The 24148-nt window shown below is 67.0% G+C and overlaps 2 protein-coding genes across 6 annotated transcripts; one reads left to right on the top strand and one right to left on the bottom strand.

Moving 5' to 3' along the window:
- Positions 1 to 2270: 2270 nt before the first annotated feature.
- On the top strand, positions 2271 to 17719 carry SNPH (syntaphilin). Of its 5 annotated transcripts, XM_075439023.1 has the most exons (7): positions 2271 to 2381; positions 2495 to 2562; positions 3239 to 3319; positions 11619 to 11696; positions 12453 to 12653; positions 14646 to 14795; positions 16511 to 17719. In XM_075439023.1, the coding sequence occupies exons 3-7, from the start codon at positions 3258 to 3260 to the stop codon at positions 17634 to 17636; spliced, it is 1617 nt and encodes a 538-aa protein (XP_075295138.1). In that variant the 5' UTR covers positions 2271 to 2381; positions 2495 to 2562; positions 3239 to 3257; the 3' UTR covers positions 17637 to 17719. The 5 variants fall into 5 exon arrangements, with proteins under 5 accessions (XP_075295138.1, XP_075295139.1, XP_075295136.1 ...); XM_075439024.1 differs by lacking the exon at positions 3239 to 3319 and having other exon boundaries at positions 2273 to 2381; XM_075439021.1 differs by lacking the exon at positions 2271 to 2381 and having other exon boundaries at positions 2868 to 3319; positions 12552 to 12653.
- A 1654-nt stretch (positions 17720 to 19373) lies between these two features.
- On the bottom strand, positions 19374 to 23599 carry SDCBP2 (syndecan binding protein 2). The gene is made up of 9 exons (XM_075439029.1): positions 23566 to 23599; positions 22882 to 22955; positions 22690 to 22774; positions 22321 to 22424; positions 21972 to 22133; positions 20031 to 20206; positions 19789 to 19960; positions 19588 to 19679; positions 19374 to 19497 (listed from the first exon to the last, which is right to left on the bottom strand). The coding sequence occupies exons 2-9, from the start codon at positions 22933 to 22935 to the stop codon at positions 19443 to 19445; spliced, it is 900 nt and encodes a 299-aa protein (XP_075295144.1). The 5' UTR covers positions 22936 to 22955; positions 23566 to 23599; the 3' UTR covers positions 19374 to 19442.
- Positions 23600 to 24148: the final 549 nt, after the last annotated feature.

Here is a 24148-nt window from a genome sequence, read left to right as displayed (position 1 = left end):
CGTGCACGCACGGAGAGCAGCCCGTGTGTCGGAGCGACCGCGGTGCGCGCCTCGCCGGAGCCGTCCTGGCAGACGGCCCGCGCGTGTTCACCGAGCAGGTTTGTCAGCGCAGAGACGCAGCCGCGGGGGAGCCGCGAAGGGAGCCTGCAAGCGCCGGGGAGCAGCGAGCTCTGCGTCCCCGTGCGCGGGGCGAGGCGGGGGCTTCTTGGGTTTGAATCTTGACCGGCCGCGCTCAGTTGCCGGACTCGTGTCCCGCTCCAGTCTGGGAGCAGCTTCTGCTCCTGCCTTGCCGATGGGTGAACAGTTTCCCGCCGTAAGTCCACGTGTGCATGCGTACACGCAGGATGTCACGACTATCACAGAATCCCAGCATGGTCAGGGTTGGCAGGGACCTCTGTGGGTCCCCCAGCCCAACCCCCTGCCCAAGCAGGGTCACCCAGAGCACAGTGCTGCACAGCACCGCGGCCAGGCGGGGCTGGAATATCTCCAGAGAAGGAGACTCCACAGCCTCCCTGGGCAGCCTGGGCCAGGGCTCCGGCACCCTCAGAGGGAAGAAGTTCTTCCTCATCGTCAGCTGGAGCTTCCTCTGCTCCAGTTTCTGCCCGTTGCCCCTTGTCCTGTCGCTGGGCACCACTGGAAAGAGTCTGGCCCCGTCCTCCTGACCCCCACCCTGCAGATATTTAGAGGCATTTCGAAGGTCCCCTCTCAGCCTTCTCTTCTCCAGGCTGAACAAGCCCAGCTCCCTCAGCCTCTCCTCGTAGGAGAGATGCTCCCGTCCCCTCCTCATCCTCGCAGCCCTCCGCTGGACTCTCTCCAGTAGCTCCTCATCTTTCTTGAACTGGGGAGCCCAGCACTGGACACAGCACTGCAGATGGGGCCTCCCCAGGGCAGAGCAGAGGGGGAGGAGAACCTCCCTCGCCCTGCTGCCCACACTCCTCTTGATGCACCCCAGGATCCCACTGCCCTTCTTGGCACCCAGGGCACGCTGCTGGCTCATGGTCACCCTGTCGTCCCCCAGCACTCCCAGTCCCTCTCCGCAGAGCTGCTCTCCAGCAGGTCAGCCCCAGCCTGTGCTGGTGCCTGGGGTTGTTCCTCCCCAGGTGCAGGACCCTGCCCTTGCCCTTGTTGAACCTCATCAGGTTCCTCTCTGCCCACCTCTCCAGCCTGCCCAGGTCATGCTGGATGGCAGCACAGCCTGCTGGTGTATCCACCACTCCTCCCAGTTTGGTGTCATCAGCAAACTGGCTGAGGGTAATATATACACAACAGAGCTATATGTGCCTGTCTCTCGAGGCAGAGGCCTCTGTCACCGGCCTCGGGCGCTCTCGGCTGTGGTCCCCGGAGCGGAGCCGGCGCCGAAACCCCGCTCTCGCCATGCTGGGCCGCAGTGAGGTGCTCAGCATCTCCCGCTCAGCACCGAGCGGCCTCGCCCCAGATGTCTGCTCATTAAATAATTTGGAAAGGTTCAGCTCGACAGCCGCAGAAGGAAATGTGTAGGTAGCGCGGTGGGTAACCAGGCTGGGCTGGAGGCGTTCGCCATGCTCACCAGCACGCTTCCCCACCGCGCGAGCGGGGAGGGCACTGGGCGAACCCGCTCCACGCGCCAGCCCGGAGCAGCACCGCGGTTTTGCTGATGCTCTGCGGTCCCGTCCCGCACCGACCCGCAGGTATGGACACCAGGCAAAGACCGCCATTCATTAATTTGTTTTACTTTATGAAGTTTTGATTTAGATGAGGTATTAGGAAGAAATTCTTCCCCATGAGGGTGGTGAGGCCCTGGCCCAGGCTGCCCAGAGAAGCTGTGGCTGCCCCCTCCCTGGCAGTGTCCAAGGCCAGGTTGGATGGAGCTCTGAGCACCCTGGGCTGGTGGAATATGTCCCTGCTCATGGTGGGGGGGTGGAACCAGATGAGCTTCAAGGTCCCTTCCAACCCAAACCTTCTCTGATTCTCTGATTAATTCTCATTAATCCGGCGTGCAGACGCCCTCAGGACTGGGCCATCAGTCGATGAAAATTACGACGGTGGGAGGGCTCCAAGGGCCGCAGCGCGGGGCTGCCCCGGTCCCCCCCCCCACCTTCCTCCTCCTCCTCCTCCTCCTCCTGCGGGGGTCCGGGGAGGGACCCCCAGCCCCCGGCTTCTCTTTTCTGCGGCGCCGCGGCCCGGCAGAGCGGAGTTGCCATAGAAACGGGGGGAAACCCGCCGGGGGGGGGGGGGCACCCGCGCCGCCGTCGCTTTAAGAGCGCGGAGGAGGGAGGCAAATTACGCAGCTGCAAGGCTCATCCCTCCCTCCCTGCCTCCATCCCTCCCTGCCTCCATCCCTCCATCCCTGCCTCCATCCCTCCCTCCCTCCCTCCCGCCGCCCCCCATGGAGGCCGGCTCAGGTGATGGGGAGCGGGGGGGTGCGGAGGGGGGGGGGGGGGGGCCCTCACGGTACCGCACCGCCCCGCGCCCCGCTCCGCCGCCGCTCACCGCCCGCTCTCTCCCTTCCCCGCAGGTCGCTGAGCCCCCCCCGCCTCCCCCCCCAGGCGCTTCCGCCCCGGCCATCGGCGGGGCCCCGCGGAGGTGAGCGGGGCGCGGGGCGGGCGGGGGGCGGCGGGGCCGGGGGGCTGCGGGGGGTCCGGCAGCAGCGTGACTCAGCCCTTTCGGGCTGCAGACGGGGGGGGGGGGCTGCCAGCGCCTCTCCGCATCGGGGGGGCTGGGGGGGGGGGGGTTGTCCTCAGGGCAGAGGGAGCTTGGGGCGGGTCACGCACCGGGCCCGCAGCACCCCGGCATCGCATGCACCGCACACGCATCACGCCCGCCAGACCCGCAACGCATGCACCGGGTCTGCATTGCATGCACCAGACCCCCCCTCCGACACGCCCCAGGCCCGTGTCACGCTCACCGGACCCGTGTCACGCTCACCGGACCTGTGTCACGCTCACCGGACCCGTGTCACGCTCACCGGACCCGTGTCACGCTCACCGGACCCGTACCGCATGCACCCGGACCCACACCGTGCACGCCGGTCCTGCATCACAAGCACCGGACCCGTGCTGCATCCACACGCCATGCACCGGACAGACGTCGCGCTCAGCAGAGCTGCGGTGCGCTCACCGGACCCTCCCCGCATGCACCGGACCCTCCCCGCATGCACCGGACCCACATCAGCTCGCGCAGCGTCCAAACGCGTCTCCCGGCACCGCGGGGCGTTGCCGGCGCTGCGGTGCGGTTGCGATTTTATTATTTAACGGCCCAGCGCTCCCGTCTCCGGAGGGATGCAGCGGATCCATCCGCTGATTGATGAGCCGGGCGCTCCTTTTCCTCTCCTCCCCGCAAGGTCAGTGCTGCCCGGTTCATCGCACGGAAACCCGCTGCGGCGCGTTCGCCGGCGTTCCCACCCGCGCCAGGCACTGGGAGCGCTGGGCCCGTGCGAGGAGGTGCGAACCCCCATTTCCAGGGCGGGGGGTCAGGAGGGGCAACGCCTGTGCTGGCACCTCGAGGCGGGAGATGCGGCGTGGGGTTAACGTAGGCCATTGCGGCGGCGCGGAGATGCGGGGCTGATCCCGCGCGGCCGCCGGCTTTCCGGAACCGGTGGGTACGGCAGACCTGCTCCCCCCGCGCCGCGGTGCCGAGGGGGGGCCGGCCGCTGTGCTGGATTTCTCTTCCGTGGTTTTGCCTGCGCATCCCGAAGGCGTGGGCTCTCCTTTCCACTCAGCTCGGCTCCCCAGCACCCGCTCAGGGTGGGCTGCGGGGTGTGAGCTCACCTGCACCCCCAGCCCGCCAACCCCCCCAGCGCTGGGCGAGCCAAGGGTCTGCACCCCGGGGATCCTGCTCCTGCTCTCCTGGCTGCTGCTGCGGCGTTGGCACGGAGCTCTTTCCCCTTCTCCCTTCCACCCCAGAGGCCCCAGGGAGAGACCAGCCAGGTCCCCCTGGTCAGGCCCCTGATTTTTTGACCTAACAAGGGCTGGGAACTGCCACCTCCCCGCTCGGCGCTGCGGCCGGGTCAGCTGGAAAAGCGAGGAGCTGCATGACCCGAGCTGTTCGAATGGGGTCTGTTCTCCTGTAAGCTCTGGGTGACAACTCCGCCCTTTATAACAAACAAGACAAGAAAAGGAGATGCTCCTGCGTTTCGTTAATGTTACAGCACCTCTTGGAAAAATTGATTTTTCTGGTGGTGTTGCATAAACATCCTGCGTGTTTCGTCCCTGCTCTTGCCCCGAGCGCTCTGCTCTGGCGTGAACTGGAGCATCTCCCCCTCTGCCCTGCCCTGGGGAGGTCCCATCTGCAGTGCCGGGTCCAGTGCTGGGCTCCCCAGTTCCAGAAAGATGAGGAGCTACTGGAGAGAGTCCAGCGCAGGGCTGTGAGGATAAGGAGGGGACGGGAGCATCTCTCCTCCGAGGAGAGGCTGAGGGAGCTGGGCTTGTTCAGCCTGGAGAAGAGAAGGCTGCGAGGGGACCTTAGAAATGCCTCTAAATATCTGCAGGGTGGGGGTCAGGAGGACGGGGCCAGACTCTTTCCAGGGGTGCCCAGCGACAGGACAAGGGGCAACGGGCACAAACTGAAGCAGAGGAAGCTCCAGCTGAACCCGAGGAAGAACTTCTTCCCTCTGAGGGTGCCGGAGCCCTGGCCCAGGCTGCCCAGGGAGGCTGTGGAGTCTCCTTCTCTGGAGATATTCCAGCCCCGTCTGGCCGCGGTGCTGTGCAGCCTGCTGTGGGTGACCCTGCTTGGGCAGGGGGTTGGGCTGGGTGACCCACAGAGGTCCCTGCCAACCCCTGCCATGCTGGGATTCTGTGATCTCCCTCTGTCCAGGTGCAGGGGTGCAGGTGGAGCTCTGCCCGCTTTGGGCTGAGCCCGTCGCTGCAGGAGCAGGGAGTGGGGGGGAGCAGGCAGCAGGGCTCCCCAGCTGCTGGCGATATCGCCGCTCCCTTGGAAACCCCCGAGCGGGAGCGAAGTGGCCTCTGGTCCCGAGAGGTGCCTGGGCAGCGCGAAATCAAGTGGGCATCAGGCTGGCCTCAGGTCTTACCCTTTCCTTGGCAAATTTCCCCCGGGGTCGGTCTCCGGGCAGTCCCCCGGGGCAGACAGAGGAGCGCAGCCACGGTCACGGCAGCGCTGACCCCCTCCTTGGCCGGACTTGGTGCTGGCCCCGCTTGCTGGATCCTGCTCCTTCCCACCACCACCCAGCTGCACCCCAGCCCCTTTCCAAACGCAGACGGATCCTGGCATTACCGCTGTTTGGGGGCACAGCGCTCCGTCCCGCGTTGGGTTGCCGGTTTTTTGCCATGTCGGCACTTTGCTGGTGGTTATTGCGACGGAAAAGCAGAGCCCGTGTCGGAAAGGCAGGGAGGTCTCCTCCGGAGCCCTTTTTATTCCCCGGAAAAACAAAGCTGTCATTTCCCTCCCCCTGTTGCTTTCTGCTTTTAATCCTGTTGGTACTGGAAGGCTGAAAACCTCCCGGCCGCCCCCCGCCCGGTGGGGGGGACCCCCAGGGAAGGCGCTGCTTCTCCCAAGCCCTCTGCAGCATCGGCAAAGCCGCTCTTAGGCGCTTGGGCTCGGTGCCACCGTTGCAAAGCGCTCCCGACGCGGGATGCGTCAAGGAAAACGAGAGAATCCGGCGGCGGGCGGGGTGATGGGAGCCCCGACAAAAGAAGCAGCGAGCGAGAAATCCGGGGCAGAGCAGCGGCTGCGTGCCGAGGGCTGCGGCTGGGGCTGCCGAACGAGCCCGCCTGCTCTCGCCCCGTGCCGGTGTTTTCGCCGTGGGGACGGGATGAGCTGGTGGGGCAGCTCGGGCCAGCGTAGCAGCCAGCTCCTGAACCCTGCAGGATTTGAGCGAGGAGAGACGCCTCGGAAGCGAGAGCCCGCGGTGGCGAAACCTCTGGAAGAACAGGCGGAGGAATTGCCAGAGGCTTCACTGAGCGGGTGGGGGGGGGCTCCCCGGGGGTCCCGTGGCCCCGTTTCCCGTGCAGGATGCCGCGAGGAGGAGCGATACGTGCCCAGCCCCGTCTGCCCATCGCTGGCATGGCCGGGGGATGCAGCGTGGCGGGGGGGAGCGGCCGCATTCGAGGCAAGAAGGCGTCTCTGTGGGGCAGCGATCCCAAAATGATGGCTGAGCTGCAGTTCTTAGGGAAATCCTCCCCTGGGGCGCCGGGCTGAGCCTTGGGGTGCTCTGTCACCGCTCTGTCACCGCTCTGCCACCCATCTGGCTTTGCATTGCTGTCGTGGTGTGATCTGGCGGGCGGCAGTGCCCGAGACCCCCTCTGCGGCCAGTGGGAGCTGGGGACCCGCCGGGATGCGGCTCGGGAGCACCCCGAGCCCCGGGGGTGTCACCCGGCCGGTGGCACCGTGGGGGTTCTCAGGCCCAGGGGACATGCCGGGGCTGAGCGACCTGTGCTGGCAGGGACGGGGAAGTGCCGTGCCCAAGGGTGCTGGTGCTGAACGACGTTACCAGTGTGGGCATGGGGAGCACTGCCCGGGGCTGAGCCCTGCTTGGAGCTGAGCCCTGCCCGGAGCTGAGCCCTGCCCGGGGCTGAGCCCTGCTCGGAGCTGAGCCCTGCCCGGAGCTGAGCCCTGCCCGGGGCTGAGCCCTGCTCGGAGCTGAGCCCTGCCCGGGGCTGAGCCCTGCTCGGACCTGAGCCCTGCCTGGGGCTGAGCCCTGCCCGGTGCTGAGCCCTGCCCAGAGCTGAGCCCTGCCCGGAGCTGAGCCCTGCCCGGGGCTGAGCCCTGCCCGGAGCTGAGCCCTGCTCGGCGCTGAGCCCTGCCCGGTGCTGAGCCCTGCTGACCGCAGCAGGCTTGGAAAGTGCTCGGAGCGGCTGCGGCACAATGTGGGTCTCCATTCCTGGGGGCGAGAGGCTGCTGTGCTCCGTCCCACCCCGCGCGGGGTACCCGCTTTTCGTGCTGTCGGCGGTTTCCCGGTCAGGGACCGTCACTTTTATTTAGCGTGAGTTCCCCAGGCTCGTTCTGCTGTGCAGGATAAGCACTGTTTCGTGGTGGTGTTTTTAAAAGCGCTGCCTTTCAGTGCCGCTACGGGCCGGGAGATCCGCAGGGCGTTTTGCTGTCGGTGGCTCCGGGAGAGAGCGTTAGACCTCGCGACGGGCAGCGTTCGTCCCCCAAGCCGCGTTTTGGGGTGGTTTTCAAGATGCTGAAAGACGTGGAGGTGGTTCGTGGCGTGGTCTCTGGGTCTGGTGTGAGTCCATCCGTCAGAGCCCGGCCCGTACCAGCGTCCCCGGGGAGCGTGAGCAGCCGCAGAGGTGCTGCGCTGAGCAGGGTCCCGCCGGTCCCCCCAGCACGGGGACAAGCCAGCGCTCCCCGAGTCACCCGGACCTCGCTCCCGGTGTCTGTGCGCTCGCTCGTTAAGATCTCTGTATAATTGCAAACCCGGGCTGCGCTGCGGAGCCGGGACCGTGCGTGCCGGCGGGGTGACGGGGAGGAGGGGGACTCGCTGGCTGTGGGGATCAGCACTGGCCGCTTGCGTCGCTGGGCTCAGCGCCCGTTGCTGCTGCCAGTTGTCGCTGCTCAGCGTCTCTCCGGAGCCTGGGCCCTGGACACGTTCCCTCTCCTGGGGCACGAGCTGTTTTCGTCGGCTCTGTGAGGATCAACCCACAAAGGAAGGGATTCTCCCACGTTTCTTCTCTGTGCTGCGAGACGTTCCCCATATTCCTCCCTGTACAAAGACGAGAAGAAGGTGGAGGAAATCCCTTCCCCACGCTGCCTCTCAGCTGGGTGATGAGCCCTGGCTGGGTCCCATCCACCCTTGGTGTGATTTGGGCTCTGCAGACCAGGGTCGCTGCCAGCAGCCTGTTGTCCTCTGAGCCCCCGGGCTTCCTCTCCCGCTGCCGAGGCTCCCGATGCTCATTTTTGGGGGGGGTTTTGCCCCAGTGCTGTGCGGGAGCTGCTGGCCCCGTCCCCGATGCCTCTGGCAGGGAGCAATGAGCCTGCCCGCGCTCTGCCCGGCCCTGGGCGGATTTCCACCCTGTGGCTTTACAGGATTTCTCCGTTTCTGCTTGCCCTTGCGGCTTTGCTCTGACCCCTGCCCCAAGCCCCATCTATCAGACAGGTTTGAGATTTTAGTGACCTGCTCTTGGTCACCCCGCTGTGTTTCTTGGGCCTTGCGGCTGCCGTTGTCTTCCTCGCTGGAGAGCGTGCAGCGGGCTCGAGGACGTGGTTATTCATCTCTGAGCGCTTTTCATTTCCTCTCCCTGTGTTTTTCCCAACCCCGAATCGATGAGCAGCCGCGGCGGTGAGCCGGAGCCAGCAGCAGTGCCAGGCGCTGTGGGGAGGTGGGGGCTGGGCTGGCGTGGTCCCGCGGGAGGGCAGGGGCAGGGGCAGCCCCTCTGCGGCCGCAGACCCCTCCGCGAGTCGCTGGACAAGCAGAGGGCTTCACCGCTCTTCCCTTTCTGGCATTTCAAACGTGTTGAGTTAATCTTGGATTGCCCCTTGCTTGTGCCGCGAGGCTCCTTTCGCGCTGTAGCTGCTCGTCGTGGTCCGTGCCGCAGCGGTAATTCTGAGTGCGGAGGAGTCGTTCTCTGCTGGAGAGCAGCTCTGCGGAGAGGGACTGGGAGTGCTGGGGGACGACAGGGTGACCATGAGCCAGCAGCGTGCCCTGGGTGCCCAGAAGGGCAATGGAATCCTGGGGTGCATGAGGAGGAGTGTGGGCAGCAGGGCGAGGGAGGTTCTCCTCCCCCTCTGCTCTGCCCTGGGGAGGCCCCATCTGCAGTGCTGGGTCCAGTGCTGGGCTCCCCACTTCAAGAAAGATGAGGAGCTACTGGAGAGAGTCCAGCGGAGGGCTATGAGGATGAGGAGGGGAAGGGAGCATCTCTCCTACGAGGAGAGGCTGAGGGAGCTGGGCTTGTTCAGCCTGGAGAAGAGAAGGCTCAGAGGGGACCTTCGAAATGCCCATAAATATCTGCAGGGTGGGGGTCAGGAGGATGGGGCCAGACTCTTTCCAGTGGCGCCCAGCGACAGGACAAGGGGCAACGGGCACAAACTGGAGCAGAGGAAGCTCCAGCTGAACCCGAGGAAGAACTTCTTCCCTCTGAGGGTGCCGGAGCCCTGGCCCAGGCTGCCCAGGGAGGCTGTGGAGTCTCCTTCTCTGGAGATATTCCAGCCCCGCCTGGACAAGGTCCTGTGCCCCCTGCTCTGGGTGACCCTGCTTGGGCAGGGGGTTGGGCTGGGTGACCCACAGAGGTCCCTGCCAACCCTGACCATTCTGTGATTCTGTGAACTGCTGTGACCAGGGAAGAGCAGGAGGCGGCGGCAATGCCAGGGACCCCTGACGTGCATTGGGCCAGGGCACGGGGCCTGGGGGTGTGAGAGGGCAAGGAGCTCCCCCCGGGGCCACAAATCCCCCCGAAGCCCTGCCTGAGAGCTGCCCGGGGAGCACCCCACAGCGTGAAAAGCGAGGGACGGGCTGTCCCCGCTGCCAGAGCCCGGGCTGTGCCGCAGCCCCGCATGGCGCTGCCGGAGGATGCTGCTGCCGGCACCGGGGCCGCGCTCGGCTCTTGCGCTGGATGCTGATTCACGCTGCTGCAGCAGCAGAGCCCGCAGCCGCCCCGCCGTGCACGCTGTCGCCTCAGGAGCAGTTATCTGGCAGGGCACAGAGCTGCCTCCCCCTGCCCGGGTCCACCCCTGGGAAATCCATCCTGGAGGGGAGCAGCAGGACCCCCAGATCCCAGTCGCTGCGTCCCAGGGATGCTGGCACCCCCTTGGCGTGGGGCTCACCGTGGCTGCACGTCACCGGCTCCGCTGCTCCAGCTCGCTGGGCTCTGCGGGGCCCTGGTTTGGGGAGCGGGGAGAGGTGAATCCTGGGGAGAGGAGACGCCTGGGCTGGCTGTTGTGGGCTCTGAGCATGAGGCAGGAGGTAGCCTGGATAAAACAGCCCTGGGGTGGCAAAAGGCTGCAAGGGGGTGACCCGGCCGCGCTCCCTCCTCGTGTCCCGCTCCTCGCGCTCCCCCAGACCGGGGCCGAGCAGCGTTGCCAGTCACCCATCGGTTACCGGCGGGCTGGTTTCTCGTGTTCCTCTGGGCTGGAGCTGCCAAAATCTGGGACAATACCGGCATCGTGAAAGGGGTCGGGGATTGGGGGGGGAGCCTGCGTGGTGCCCCCAGCCCGGCCGTCCCCGGCAGCATGGTGCGGGGATGCTCGGCGGGACGGCCGTGCCGAGCGGATGCTTTCCGTAGCCCCGCTCCACTGCAGCAGCTCCCGTCCCTCCTCCCGCAGCTCCCGTCCCTCCTCCCGCAGCTCCCGTCCCTCCTCCCGCAGCTCCCGCCGCTTGCCGCCAGCCGCTGGATTTGGCCGATTTATTTGCAGGAAAAACGGGCTCTGTGTCTCCCGAGGGATTAGCTGCCGCATCACGCGGGGATCTGCGCTTCCGTGCCTGATCTCACTGGTGAAGGGGTGATTCTGGCTTCACCGAGCGAAACCAGGCGCCCAGCCCGCTGCGGTGAGAGCCACCCGCCGGGGCAGAAACTCGACGAGGTCTGGGGCTGGGTGTCCCAGCTCTGTCCCATCTCTGCCCCAAGTAATGCCACTACGGCCGGCGCCCTGCATCGCTGCAGCAGACCGCCCGTCCCGGGGGGAATGGGGACCTGGGGTTGTGGGAAGGCTCGTGCTGGGCGTGAAGACTGGTGGGACAGGGGCGTTAGACCGCTCGCTGTGCTGCTGTTTTCCTTCTAAATGCAGAAAATCCGTGCCCTGTGCCCGCAGCGTGCCTTGCCGGGGCAGGACCCCGGGCACTCAGCATCCCAGCGTTCCTGGGCTGTGCGGGGCAGGCAGGGAGCACAGCCCAGATGTGCAGGGGATGCAGTCCACAGAATCCCAGCATGGCAGGGGTTGGCAGGGCCCTCTGGGGTCTCCCAGCCCAACCCCCTGCCCAAGCAGGGTCACCCAGAGCAGGGGGCACAGCACCACGTCCAGGCAGGGCTGGAATATCTCCAGAGAAGGAGACTCCACAGCCTCCCTGGGCAGCCTGGGCCAGGGCTCCGGCACCCTCAGAGGGAAGAAGTTCTTCCTCGGGTTCAGCTGGAGCTTCCTCTGCTTCCGTTTGTGCCCGTTGCCCCTTGTCCTGTCGCTGGGCACCACTGGAAAGAGTCTGGCCTCATCCTCCTGACCCCCACCCTGCAGATATTTAGAGGCATTTCGAAGGTCCCCTCTCAGCCTTCTCTTCTCCAGGTTGAACAAGCCCAGCTCCCTCAACCTCTCCTCATAGGAGAGATGCTCCCGTCCCCTCCTCATCCTCGCAGCTCTCCGCTGGACTCTCTCCAGTAGCTCCTCATCTTTCTTGAACTGGGGAGCCCAGCACTGGCCCCAGCACTGCAGATGGGGCCTCCCCAGGGCAGAGCAGAGGGGGAGGAGAACCTTCCTCACCCTGCTGCCCACACTCCTCCTCATGCACCCCAGGATCCATTGCCCTTCTGGGCACCCAGGGCACGCTGCTGGCTCATGGTCACCCTGTTGTCCACCAGGACACCCAGGTCCCCGTGCAGTGGCCCTGGGGTCTGAACTGGTACCCTGGTGCGGGAGCTCACCCCAGGGTCTGAACTGACGCCCCTGCTCACCCCTGCGCCGGCGCTTTGCGCGGTTCCCGTCTCCCTGGGGCCGTTTCCCCGTCTTCACCTCCTCTCTCTGTTGCCTTCAACCCGCAGCTCCCCCGCGCCCAGGACCCGTGGCACCGCGGCGATGTCTCTGCCGGGGAGCAGGCGCTCGTCCACCGGATCGCGAAGGTGAATATTGCTTCGGCCGCCGGCCCCCGGGACCGGGCAGCGGTGCCCGCCCGGCCGCTTCTCCCGGCTGGCAGCGGGCAGGGAACCGTCCCCACCTACACCACGAGCTGCCACTTCGCAGCACGGACCCCCCAGCCCGGCTTGCAGGGGGTTGCATGTCGCTGCCCGCCGCACAGCACTTCCCCGTCCGTGCATGCAGCCCCCCGAGCGCTGCACCCCCGTCCCTCTCTGTCCGTCTGCGCCGCAGCCGGCACCAACCCCTCTGTCCGTCCGGGCAAAGGCAGGCGGTGGCGGAGGGCCCTGGGCTGCGGCACGGGGCTGCTGGGGTTGGGGTGGTGAAGCTGGGAGGGGTGCTGGCCCGTGAAAAGCCCCCCCTTGAGCTGCAGTGATAGAGAGCAAGAGGGGAAAAAAGAGAGAGAAAAAAAGCATTTATTCCCCTCCGAGTGTCTCCATGACCCACGCTGCCATTATTTAGGATCTGGCTGCCACCAGCAGCGTGGGCAGAGGGACAAGGCAGATCTGCCCAGGTCTGGGTGCTGACCGGGGGGCTCCCGAGGGGCTCCGGGTGCTCGGGGTGCAGGGATGCCGTGCCGGCGTCCGGGGGATGCCACGCCACGGGTTGGGAGGGAGAGGGTGGGCAGCCCCCAACCCCCCCAGCCCTGCCTTTGCGCCCGTCGCCGTCTCCGTGCCATTTTGATCCCTGCTGTTTGTTTTTTGTCCTTTTGTCTTGTGTGTTCTCGGCGTGGTGGTTGGCAGTCGCGGGGTTTATGGACGGAGTGGCTTTGCCTCCTTCTTTAAGTCTTCAGCGCCCTCAGCCACTCGGCCTGAGACACAGCCTCTTCTCCCTGCCTCCAGGCGCCCCTCGCCCCCCGGGAGGGACACCTACGGCACCTCCTCGCTGAGCAGCAGCAGCAATTCTGGCTCCTGCAAGGGCAGCGACAGCAGCCCCACCCCAAGGTAACCCATCGCCCGTGGCCCCAGGGCGGCTGCCGGGTGCCCCCCGGGCAGCGGGGAGCAGCACCCACGCTGCCGCTGCCCGCCCGGGACGAGGCTGTGCTTGGTGGCTGGGGGTCCCGGAGCTGGTGGAGCCGCTGATGTGTCTGGCCAAGGCCCCCCCGCCATCCTCCTCCAAACCTCTCCGCCGCCGTTGTCGTGTCTTCTCCCTCCTCATCCTCCCGCCTGCCAGCCCGCTGCCCCGTCCCCTTCCCTCCGTCCCGCCTCGCACGCTGCACGCGTCCCTCCCTCCGCTCCTGCACCCCGAGGGGCACCCCGGGACCACGTGCACGGTGGTCCAGGGCTTGGTTTCCATCCCCTCGTGGTGCCCAGTGGAGGTCTGGCTTCTCAGCGCGGGGCTCCCGGGGCGCGAAGAGCCCGGCACCCAGCTGCGGGACGGGCAGCGGCCCCAGCCCTGCCTGCACCGGCATTTCGGGGCACTGCTGGTGCGCTGCTCCCACCCGTCCCCGACCACCTTCCAGCCCCCAGAGGTGGCAACAAACCTGGGAGGAGCTGAGGGGTAACCCGGCCATCGGAGCCCGCACACGCCGCAGCGGGGAGCGGTGCCCGTCCTGCTGCCACGCGGTGCTGCGAGGCTGCGGTCCTGCCTGGCTGCTCCGAACGCGATGCTTGTGGCCCCGGCCGGAGGCTGCGGGGCTGCCTGCTGCCATGCCCTGGGGCTTTGGGCTGCCCTGCTGCCACGCTCAGAGGGTGCCCACCACCCTGCTGCCATGCATGGAGCATCTCCACCACCCTGCTGCCATGCACAGAGGGTACCCACCACCCTGATGCCATGCACAGAGGGTACGCACCACCCTGCAGCCATGCATGGAGCATCCCCACCACCCTGCCGCCATGCACAGAGGGTGCCCATCACCCTGCTGCCATGCATGGAGCATCCCCACCACCCTGCTGCCATGCACAGAGGGTGCCCACCACCCTGCTGCCATGCACAGAGGGTGCCCATCACCTTGATGCCATGCACAGAGGGTACCCACCACCCTGCTGCCATGCATGGAGCATCCCCACCACCCTGCTGCCATGCACAGAGGGTACCCACCACCCTGATGCCATGCGTGGAGCATCCCCACCACCCTGCTGCCACACACAGAGGGTACCCACCACCCTGCTGCCATGCGTGGAGCATCCCCACCACCCTGCTGCCATGCACAGAGGGTGCCCACCACCCTGATGCCATGCGTGGAGGGTACCCACCACCCTGCTGCCATGCATGGAGCATCCCCACCACCCTGCTGCCATGCACAGAGGGTACCCACCACCCTGCTGTGACACAGAGAGGGTACCCACCACCCTAATGCCATGCATGGAGCATCCCCACCACCCTGCTGCCATGCTCAGGGGTTTTGGACCGCCGTGCTGCGATGCAGGAGCGTCTCATGCTGCGCACAGCTCTCAGTGTGCCTCCCAGCCCTGTCCCCTGTCCCTGGCCAGCCCCCGCTCCCCGCGCTGCCCTGGGCGTTGGGCCAGAGACGTCACCTCATCCGTCCCGGTGGCGGCACGAGGAGGGTCCGGACATGGCACTGTCCCAACCCAGAGCAGATGCCGGATGCCCCAGCTTGCTCTCCATGGGCAGGACAGCCACCAGCTCCAGACCTGCTCCATCCCAAACCCTCCCATCACCCATCTTCCACCTCCGTCTCCGACGGGATGGAGCCCTGGGCTCTCCATCCACGTCCGTCATTCCCTGGAAACCTCGCTCCGGGCACGAGAGCCCTGGGTGCCCGCCTGCTCCCGGCTCCGCTCGTGCACCCACCGCCCTGCTGAAGCTGCAGGCTGTGCCAGCGGGGTCTGGAGCAGCACCCACCCACCCTGCCCCTGCTGCCTGCGGGGCTGCACCCCCCTGCACCCCGAGAAGAGGCGTTTCCCTCGGGACCCCTCCGCCGACCCCGTGCCGGCGGCAGCACCGGCGGGTGGGTGACGCCTGTGTCCCCGCAGGCGCTCGGCCAAGTACAACCTCTGCAGCGACAACCACGGGATAAAGCCACCGACGCCGGAGCAGTACCTGACGCCGCTGCAGCAGAAGGAGGTCTGCATCAGGCACCTCAAAGCGCGCCTGAAGGACACGCAGGAGCGGCTGCAGGACAGGTGAGCATGGGAGCAGCGGGCGCAGACCCCCCCCGGTGCGGGAGCTGCCAGGAAGGGTCCCAGCACCAGCCATTGCGTCCGGGATGGGTCCTGCTGGGGGCTGTCACAGAATCACAGAATGGTTGGGGTTGGCAGGGCCCTCTGGGGTCACCCAGCCCAACCCCCTGCCCAAGCAGGGTCACCCAGAGCAGGCTGCACAGCACCGTGTCCAGGCGGGGCTGGAATATCTCCAGAGAAGGAGACTCCACAGCCTCCCTGGGCAGCCTGGGCCAGGGCTCCGGCACCCTCAGAGGGAAGAAGTTCTTCCTCGGGTTCAGCTGGAGCTTCCTCTGCTTCAGTTTGTGCCCGTTGCCCCTTGTCCTGTCGCTGGGCACCACTGGAAAGAGTCTGGCCCCGTCCTCCTGACCCCCACCCTGCAGATATTTATGGGCATTTCGAAAGTCCCCTCTCAGCCTTCTCTTCTCCAGGCTGAACAAGCCCAGCTCCCTCAGCCTCTCCTCGTAGGAGAGATGCTCCCGTCCCCTCCTCATCCTCGCAGCCCTGCGCTGGACTCTCTCCAGTAGCTCCTCATCTTTCTTGAACTGGGGAGCCCAGCACTGGACCCAGCACTGCAGATGGGGCCTCAGCAGGGCAGTGTCGGTGCCCAGCGCTGTGTCTTGTCCTCGGGCTCGTGCCCAGGCGCCCGATTCAGAGCTTTACGGCGGCGTTGCAGGCTCGTGGGCACCTGGCATCGCTGCCCGTCCGACCGGGGAGCCACAGATCCGGGGGCCACCGAGCCCGTGCGTCCCACCTGCGGCGGCCGCGCTCTCCCCCGCGTCCCCGGTTAAGTCTCAGCCGCGCTTTTCGCTGCAGTTCAGCGTCAGAGGGTGGCTAATCCCCATCTGCTCCTCCCGGGCTTAGGCGCGTCCTCGCCGGCGTGCCAGCTGCCACGCGCCCGCCCGGGGCGCCTGCCCGTCCCCCCGCAGCCCTGGGCTCTGCAGCCCCTCCGTGAGAGGGCTGAGCATGGCTCCCGAGGGTCCCTCAGCATCCCTCCCGAGCGTCCCTGACCATCACTCTCGAGGGTCCCTGAGCATCCCTCCTGAGGGTCCCTGAGCATTGCTCCTGAGGGTCCCTGACCATCGCTCCTGAGGGTCCCTCAGCATCGCTCCCAAGGGTCCCTGAGCATCCCTCCTGAGGGTCCCTGAGCATTGCTCCTGAGGGTCCCTGACCATCGCTCCTGAGGGTCCCTCAGCATCCCTCCCGAGGGTCCCTGAGCATTGCTCCTGAGGGTCCCTCAGCATCCATCCTGAGGGTCCCTGAGCATCGCTCCTGAGGGTCCCTCAGCACCACTCCCGAGGGTCCCTCAGCATCCATCCCGAGGGTTTCTGAGCATCGCTCCTAAGGGTCCCTGAGCATCGCTCCTGAGGGTCCCTCAGCGTCCATACTGAGGGTCCCTGACCATCGCTCTCAAGGGTCCCTCAGCATCCATCCCGAGGGTCCCTCAGCATCCATCCCGAGGGTCCTTGAGCATCCCTCCTGAGGGTCCCTGAGCATCGCTCCTGAGGGTCCCTCAGCATCCCTCCCGAGGGTCCCCACACCCCTGGATCAGTCCCTGGGTCCCAGCTGTGTGTTCCACCGGGCGATCTGGCTCCAGCTCAGCGCCGGGCGTGCGAGGACGGGGCTGGCCCTGGCAGCCCCCCTCAGCGCGGCGGCGATGCCGTCCCCGTCTCTCGCAGGGATGCTGAGATCGAGGACCTGAAGACGCAGCTGTCGCGGATGCAGGAGGACTGGATCGAGGAGGAATGCCACCGCGTGGAGGCCCAGCTGGCGCTGAAGGAGGCCCGCAAGGAGATCAAGCAGCTGAAGCAGGTCATCGACACGGTGAAGAACAACCTGCTGGAGAAGGACAAGGGGCTCCAGAAGTATTTCGTGGACATCAACATCCAGAACAAGAAGCTGGAGACCCTGCTGCACAGCATGGAGGTGGCGCAGAACGGGGCGCTGAAGGAGGAGGGGGCCGGCGAGTCGGCCGGGGGGTCCCCAGCCCGATCCCTCACCCGCAGCTCCACCTACACCAAGCTGAGCGACCAGGGGGCCGGGGACCGCAACGTGGGGGGCTCGCAGACCATCTCGCTGGACGAGGGGGCCGACAGCGGCTTCGTGGGGGCGGAGGAGGCTCCTGGCCGCACGGACCCGCTGGAGGTGGGGGGCGAGCCCGCCGCCCGCCTGCCCCCCAGCTCCACCTACGAGAAGCTGCTGGGGCTGCGGGGCGGCGTGGAAGCCGGGGTGCAGGCCAGCTGCATGCAGGAGCGGGCCATCCAGACGGACTTCGTGCCCTGCCAGCCCGACCTGGACACCATCCTGGAGAAGGTGATGAAGTCCCAGGCTTGCAGCTTAGGCAGCCCCACCTCAGCCTGGGTCTCCGAAATGGAAGACGTGATGCCCGGCCCCGAGCTCGCCAACCCCGCCGCGGCCACGGACCCGCTCGTGGCCGAGCCCGACGCCGCGGCGGCGTGCGCCGGGGCCGATGCCACCTGCGACGCGGCCGTGCGGCAGCCCCCCAGCGCCAACCCCTCGGTGGCCATCGCCTGCGCGGCCGAGGAGGAGGTGACGGAGCTGACCGGCTGCGAAACGTCCCCTTCCAAGAGCTACTGGAGCCGCCATTTCATCGTGGATCTGCTGGCCGTGGTGGTGCCGGCCGTGCCGACGGTGGCTTGGCTGTGCCGCTCGCAGCGCCGGCAGGGCCAGCCCATCTACAACATCAGCTCGCTGCTGCGGGGCTGCTGCACCGTCGCCCTCCACTCCATCCGCAGGATGGGCTGCCGGCCCGTCGCCAGCCCCGGGGGCAGCACCCAGCCCTGACACCCCCACCCGAAGCCCCCCCACCTGCCCCCACGCTCCCGACCGCTGATTGTAAAGCCCCGGCGTCTCCCCGCTCTCCCGGGGTCCTTCGTTGGCTCCGGCTCCTTAGGGTGGGAGGGGGTCCAGGGTCTGTGGGTGCGTTGGGGTGTGCTGCCCCCCCCCCCCCCCCCCAGCTCTTTTGTCCTGGGGGGGGTGGGGAAGGGCCCGTTGGTGGAGGAGAGGAGCCCAGCGGCGATACCGGACGCGGCACCGAGCTCCACGCTGCGACCCCCTGCCCGATGGACGCCCTGGCTGCGGTGCCCACCGCTCCCTCCCGCCGGGTGGGCTCCCTTCGCTGCACCCCCTTCCCATGCCCCACGTGGGTGACGACGAGGAGCTGCCCGGCAGCGGGAAGAGCTCGGGGGCCGCAGCGGGAGCCCCCCGGGTGCATCTGGCTGCGGGCAGGAGGATGGGGGGGACACCCCTGGGCGCAGGGACTGGCTCTGGACCAGTTCAGGAGGCGGTGGGAGCCTTCGCCCCGGCCCGCTGACCGGCAGCGGTGCCCAGGTGGGACGGTGCCCGGCCGGACCCTTGGGAGATGCCACCCCGCACTGGGACGGAACTGGGATGGAATTGGGATGGAACTGGGATGTGGCTCTGGCACCTCGGAGCCGCGCCGGGGGAGCCCGGGTCCCTGCTCCCCTCGCTTTGCACTATGTTCACTTTTCATTTTACGGAACGGACCGAAGCCCGGGGGCCTGGGGGGGCTGAGATGGTGGTGGGCAGCGGGGGGAACCCCCAGCCTGGCCCTGGCCGCCGAGGAGCAGGGGTCTGGCGGTTTGGGCACAGCGATGCCGGGGGTGCCGGCGATGGGGGACGCCTTTGCCGGGGGGCAGCGAGGGCGTGCGGGCAGCGCCGAGCACCTTCGCCTGCCCTGGCGTGGCCAAATCCCCACTTTGCTGGTGGCCTCTGGGAAAAAAAAAAAAAAAAATTGCCTTTTTCTCTTTCTTTTTGAAAAGCAAAGACAGCAACGATTGCTTAGTGGGGGCTGGCGAGGCGCCGGGCTTGGGGCTCCCCCGGGCGCGCGGTGCTCCCACCCCACGAATGTCTGTGGCTTCTTCGTGACTTGAACTAACGGTGTTCCCCCCCCCCCAAACCCTTCTCCCTGCTCCACCACCCATGGGTGCTGCCGGCCGGGCGCTCTGGGAGCCGGCGATGCTCCGCACGCCGGCATCCCCCGGTCCCCACGCGGGAAGAGGCCGTGTCCTGCATCCCCCCGCCGCGTGTCCCTGCGTCCCCGTCCGGCGGCTGGGGCACGGGGCAGGGGCTCTGCCCGCGCTGGGGGGGCACCCGAGGCGGCAGCACCGGGTGCTGGGTGCGGTGTTTGGGGAGAATGGGTGGCAAGGCAGCCGGGGCGGCGGAGGGATGTGCGCCTCTCGTGCAGTGTTCGTGGATCTGTGTGCGCCTCTGTTAGACCACCCGAAGCTTGGCCAAGAAATAAATGTAACGGTTATATTTGAAAGACAAATCTATATAATATATTTTTTAAATACAGAACTGAAAAAGCTGTAAACCCCCCCACCCCTCCTTTTCTTGTTTCCCCTGTCCTGTGCTCGCTGTCTCTGGTGGATGCAATAAACGTCGCTGGGTCTGTGTCTGCTTTGGCTGGAGCCCGCCTTTGGCGGCTGCCCCGAGGGGGGGACACGGGGACCCCGGGACAGGGGGACGCACGTGCCCCACCCCTGCTTCTTCTGGGGGTGCTGCGGGGGTACCTCCAGGAGCCCCTCCGAGCGGCCAGCGCCAGCCCCCGGGACGGCAGCCGTCGCCTCAGAGGTCGGGGACGGAGTGGTCCATGGCCGACTTCACCAGCCCCGCCGAGAGCCTGGGCACAGGGACGGGCGCTCAGCGGGGGGAGCCCCGGGGGGAGCCCCTCGAGGGGCGGGGTGGGGGGGGCTGGGCGCCGCGGTCTCACCGTTTGACCATGTGCTCGTAGATGACGGTGGGGATGATGGTCAGCGTGACCACGTTCCCGGCGGCTGCCAGCACCTCCGTGAGCTGCTTGTCCTGCGGGAGAGAGCGGCCGGGTGCCGTGGGGTGCCCGGCTCTGCCCCCCGGCCCGCGGCAGCTCCGCGCGGCTCCCCGTTCGGCCCCGCCGGTCGCGCCCAGCCCCTACCTTCATGCCGATGACGTTCTGGCCGTTGACCTCGCAGATGCAGTGGTGGGTCAGGAGGCCGTTGCGGGCAGCAGAGCTGCCCTTGGCCAGCGACACGATCTTCCCCTTCTTGACCACGACGCCGATGTGGCCGGTGCTGTCCTTGTGCACGGTGACGGCGCGCTGGAAAGGTCTGCGGGGAGAGCGCGGTCAGCGCCGGTGCCACCGGCATCGCCCACCCACCCGCCCGCCCGCCCGCTCACCTGTCCCGCACCACCATGACGATTTTCTCCGGGGACGCCTTCTTCAGCGCCCGCTGCGCCTTGTCGCTGCTCCAGCCCGCGCAGTTCTTGCCGTCGATCTGCAGGATCTGGTCGCCGAAGCGCAGCCCCACCAGCGCCGCCGGCGAGTTGGCCTTCACCAGCTGCACGAAGATGCCCTGCGGGCACGGGGAGCCGTGGCACGGGGCTGGGCAGCTGGGACACGGCGTGGTACGGCGCGGGACACAGCCATTTAACGCCGCACATTGCCGTGCCACGATGCGCTGTGCCATGGCACCCTGTGCTGTCACGCTTGTGCCACGCTTTGCCTGGCCTGCCGTGCAGCGTCATGGCACACTGCACTGTGCCCTGCCATGGTGCACCATGCCGTGCTGTGCCATGCCGTGCCACACCGTGCCATGCCATGCTGTGCCATGCCCTGCTATGGTGCACCACGCCGTGCTGTGCCATGCCATGCCATGCCACACCGTGCCATGTCATGCTGTGCCATATCATGTCACAGTGCACCACGCCATGCTGTGCCATGCCATGCCACACCATGCCTTGTCACGCTGTGTCTTGCCATGCCACAGTGCACCATGCCATGCCATGCTGTGCCCTGCCATGGTGCACCATGCTGTACTGTGCCATGCCATGTCATGCCATGCCATATCATGTCACAGTGCACTGTGCCATGCCACACCACACTGTGCCATGCCACGCCACGCCATATTGTGCCATGCCGTGCTGTGCCATGCCGTGCCACACGGTGCCATGTCATGCTGTGCCATATCATGTCACAGTGCACCATGCCATGCTGTACCATGCCCTGCCACACCGTGCCATGTCATGCTGTGCCCTGCCATGGTGCACCATGCCGTGCTGTGCTGTGGCCATGCCACACCGTGCCATGTCATGCTGTGCCATATCATGTCACAGTGCACTGTGCCATGCTGTGCCATGCCACACCATACTGTGCCATGCCACGCCATAATGTGCCATGCCGTGCTGTGCCATGCCATGCCACACCGTGCCATGTCATGCTGTGCCATATCATGTCACAGTGCACCACGCCATGCTGTGCCATGCCATGCCACACCATGCCTTGTCACGCTGTGTCTTGCCATGCCACAGTGCACCATGCCATGCCATGCTGTGCCCTGCCATGGTGCACCATGCTGTACTGTGCCATGCCATGTCATGCCATGCCATATCATGTCACAGTGCACTGTGCCATGCCACACCACACTGTGCCATGCCACGCCACGCCATATTGTGCCATGCCGTGCTGTGCCATGCCGTGCCACACGGTGCCATGTCATGCTGTGCCATATCATGTCACAGTGCACCATGCCATGCTGTACCATGCCCTGCCACACCGTGCCATGTCATGCTGTGCCCTGCCATGGTGCACCATGCCGTGCTGTGCTGTGGCCATGCCACACCGTGCCATGTCATGCTGTGCCATATCATGTCACAGTGCACTGTGCCATGCTGTGCCATGCCACACCATACTGTGCCATGCCACACCATAATGTGCCATGCCGTGCTGTGCCATGCCATGCCACACCATGCCATGTCATGCCATGCCATATCATGTCACAGTGCACCATGCCATGCCACACCATGCTGTGCCACGCCACGTTGTGCTGTGCCATGCCATGCCACAGTGCACCACACCATGCTGTGCCATGCCACACCACACTGTACCATGTCATGCCATGCCATATCATGCCACAGTGCACCGTGCCATGCCACGCCACACCATGCCATACCGTGCTGTGCCCTGCCATTGTGCACCACGCCATGCTGCACCGTGCCACGCCGCACCGTGCCATGCCACGCTGTGCCATATCATGTCACAGTGCACCACGCCGTGCTGTGCCATGCCGTGCCACACGGTGCCACGCCGTGCACGGCCCCGTGCCAGCCCGGCCCTCTCACCTGGTCGACGTTTTTCAGCTGCAGCCCCGTCTTGCCCCGCTCGTCCTTGCAGAGATGGATCTCCCGCACGCCCGGCTTGATCTCTGCCCGCCGCAGCCCCGCGTTGTTCCCGCTCAGGGGGGCGAGCAGCTGGCCTGGGGGGGGCCCGGTGGGCGTCAGCGCCTGCGATGGGGCCGGGGGGTCAGCGGGGTTGGCGGGGGCACGGGACCCTGCACACATCAGCCCTCGGGGGGGATGCTGCGTCCCTTCCCCGGGCAGGATGCGGCCCCGGAGGGACCCCCTCCGCAGCGACGCTGTGGCACGGGGACCCCGCGCAGGGCAGGCGGGGGCTGCCAGCCCGGACACCTACGGAGCTGCCTTCGGGGAGCAGGTTCTTCTGGAGCTCTTCGCTGGACAGAGTGAGCCCCATGTAGCTCTCCAGCTCGGCCAGGTTGGGGTACAGCACGGGCGGCGCTGCGGGACACACCGAGGGCACCCTCAGCTCCTGGGGTCCCCAACCCACAGCCGTTGCCTCCCCGCTGTGAGCCCCCCGCACCGTGGGCCAGCAACTGGCACACGGGACACGGCAGAGGGTGGCCCTGGGGAAAGAACCCCCCAAATGCCATCCCCCACCCATGCACCAAGCTGCGGAGGGTCTCAGCTGAGCCCCCCCCTGCGTGGTGAGGGTCACTCCCCCGCCCCCTCAGAGACCCCCTCGCCAGGGAGAGCTGAACACAACCTGTGGCACCGGTGCCCGAGACGAGCTCTGGCTTCTCCGTGACCACCGTGGTGGCGGGGGTCCTCACCCCGGCAGCTGCCTGCGCCTGCCAAGAGACGGGGTTTGCTCGGGGCTGTGCCCCCCAGCCCTGGGGATGCCCCGAGTGTGGGACCCCGCAGGGACCCATCGGGGCTCTGCTCACCCCCCCCCGACCTGCAAGATCTGGTGGCCCTTCATGTCCTCCAGCGAGGGGTAGAGCGTTGCCATCACTGCTGCCGCGGCCGTGCCTGGGGACAGGGACAGGGGTGGTTCGGGGATGGGGTGGTTTGGGGACGGGGCGGTTCGGGGACGGGGTGCCTCTCCCCGAGCATCCCTCCCAGCCCACGTGCCTGGCTCCGTGTGCCGGAGATGGCCTGTCACCCGTGGCCTCCAGCGTGACTCAGGGCCGTGTCACCAGGGCCATCACCTCTGCCACTCCCCGGCAGCTGGGACACAGGCACCCGGGCATCGCTCGGCTGGCAGCGGGTCCCGCTCCCCGCACCCACCTGCCCAGTGGGGCCATTCCAGCACCACCCAGATATGGGAGCCGGGCGTCCCATGGGAACAGCCCCTCCGACCGCTCCTCGCAGACCCCTGTGCCCCCCTTCAGTCCCCTCTGCCCCACGCTGTGCCCACGGCCAGGCTGTGCCACCCAGCCCTGCCCCACGGCGTCGTGTACCCCAAATGCATCGTCCAAAACTCGGGGCGCAGGGGCCAAACCCAGACCCAGCTCCGAGCCCTGCAGGGACCGGGCAGGACCCCACACTCAGCCCAGGAACCTCAGCATCCCCCCGCCCGGCAGCAGCACCCCCAGACGCGCGAGACCCCCGAGCCCAGCCCTGGCACCCCTGGACTCACCTGCCCGCGGCTCCCCGATGCCCTGTGCCGCTCCCTGCCCGGCCCCGGGGTTTTATCGCCGTGCCCAGCCCGGGGAGGGGCCAGGCAGCCTCAGCTGACAGCCACCCCCGCCAGGTAGGGCACGGGTGAGGAAGAGGAAGGTGAAGCCAGAGCTGTACAGGGCCCTGACACTGCAGGGATGGGGATGGGGACAGGGATGGGGATGGGGACAGGGATGGGATGGAGATGGGAGTGGGATGGGGACAGGGATGGGGACAGAGATGGCTTCCTGTGGGTTTGAGCATCCTGGGAGAGCAGGGATGGGGCTGTGCCCCCCAGATGGGGACAGGGACAGGGATGGGGACAGGGATGGGGACAGGGATGAGGATGGGGATGGCTTCCTGTGGGTTCGGGCTTCCCAGGAGAGCAGGGATGGGGCTGTGCCCCCTGGATGGGGACGGGGATGGGGACAGGGATGGCTTCCTGTGGGTTCGGGCATCCTAGGAGAGCAGGGATCGGGCTGTGCCCCCCGGATGGGGACAGGGATGGGGATGTGGACAGGGATGGGGACAGGGATGAGGATGGGGATGGCTTCCTGTGGGTT

Source organism: Opisthocomus hoazin, chromosome 18 (genome assembly GCF_030867145.1).
Source record: "Opisthocomus hoazin isolate bOpiHoa1 chromosome 18, bOpiHoa1.hap1, whole genome shotgun sequence".
Classification (NCBI taxonomy): Eukaryota; Metazoa; Chordata; class Aves; order Opisthocomiformes; family Opisthocomidae; genus Opisthocomus; species Opisthocomus hoazin.
This window is presented reverse-complemented; position numbering and strand designations above follow the sequence as displayed.

Bases quoted from the DNA above. Each gene is read 5' to 3' on its own strand.
- SDCBP2 (XM_075439029.1), bottom strand. From the start codon at position 22,935: ATGGCAACGCTCTACCCCTCGCTGGAGGACATGAAGGGCCACCAGATC. The intron at 19,961-20,030 runs GTGAGCGGGCGG...CTCTCCCCGCAG, and splicing joins GTCATGGTGGTGCGGGACAG to ACCTTTCCAGCGCGCCGTCA. The intron at 19,680-19,788 runs GTAGGGGCTGGG...TCTCTCCCGCAG, and splicing joins AGAACGTCATCGGCATGAAG to GACAAGCAGCTCACGGAGGT.
- SNPH (XM_075439023.1), top strand. From the start codon at position 3,258: ATGCAGCGGATCCATCCGCTGATTGATGAGCCGGGCGCTCCTTTTCCT. The intron at 3,320-11,618 runs GTCAGTGCTGCC...TTCAACCCGCAG, and splicing joins TTTCCTCTCCTCCCCGCAAG to CTCCCCCGCGCCCAGGACCC. The intron at 14,796-16,510 runs GTGAGCATGGGA...CGTCTCTCGCAG, and splicing joins CAGGAGCGGCTGCAGGACAG to GGATGCTGAGATCGAGGACC.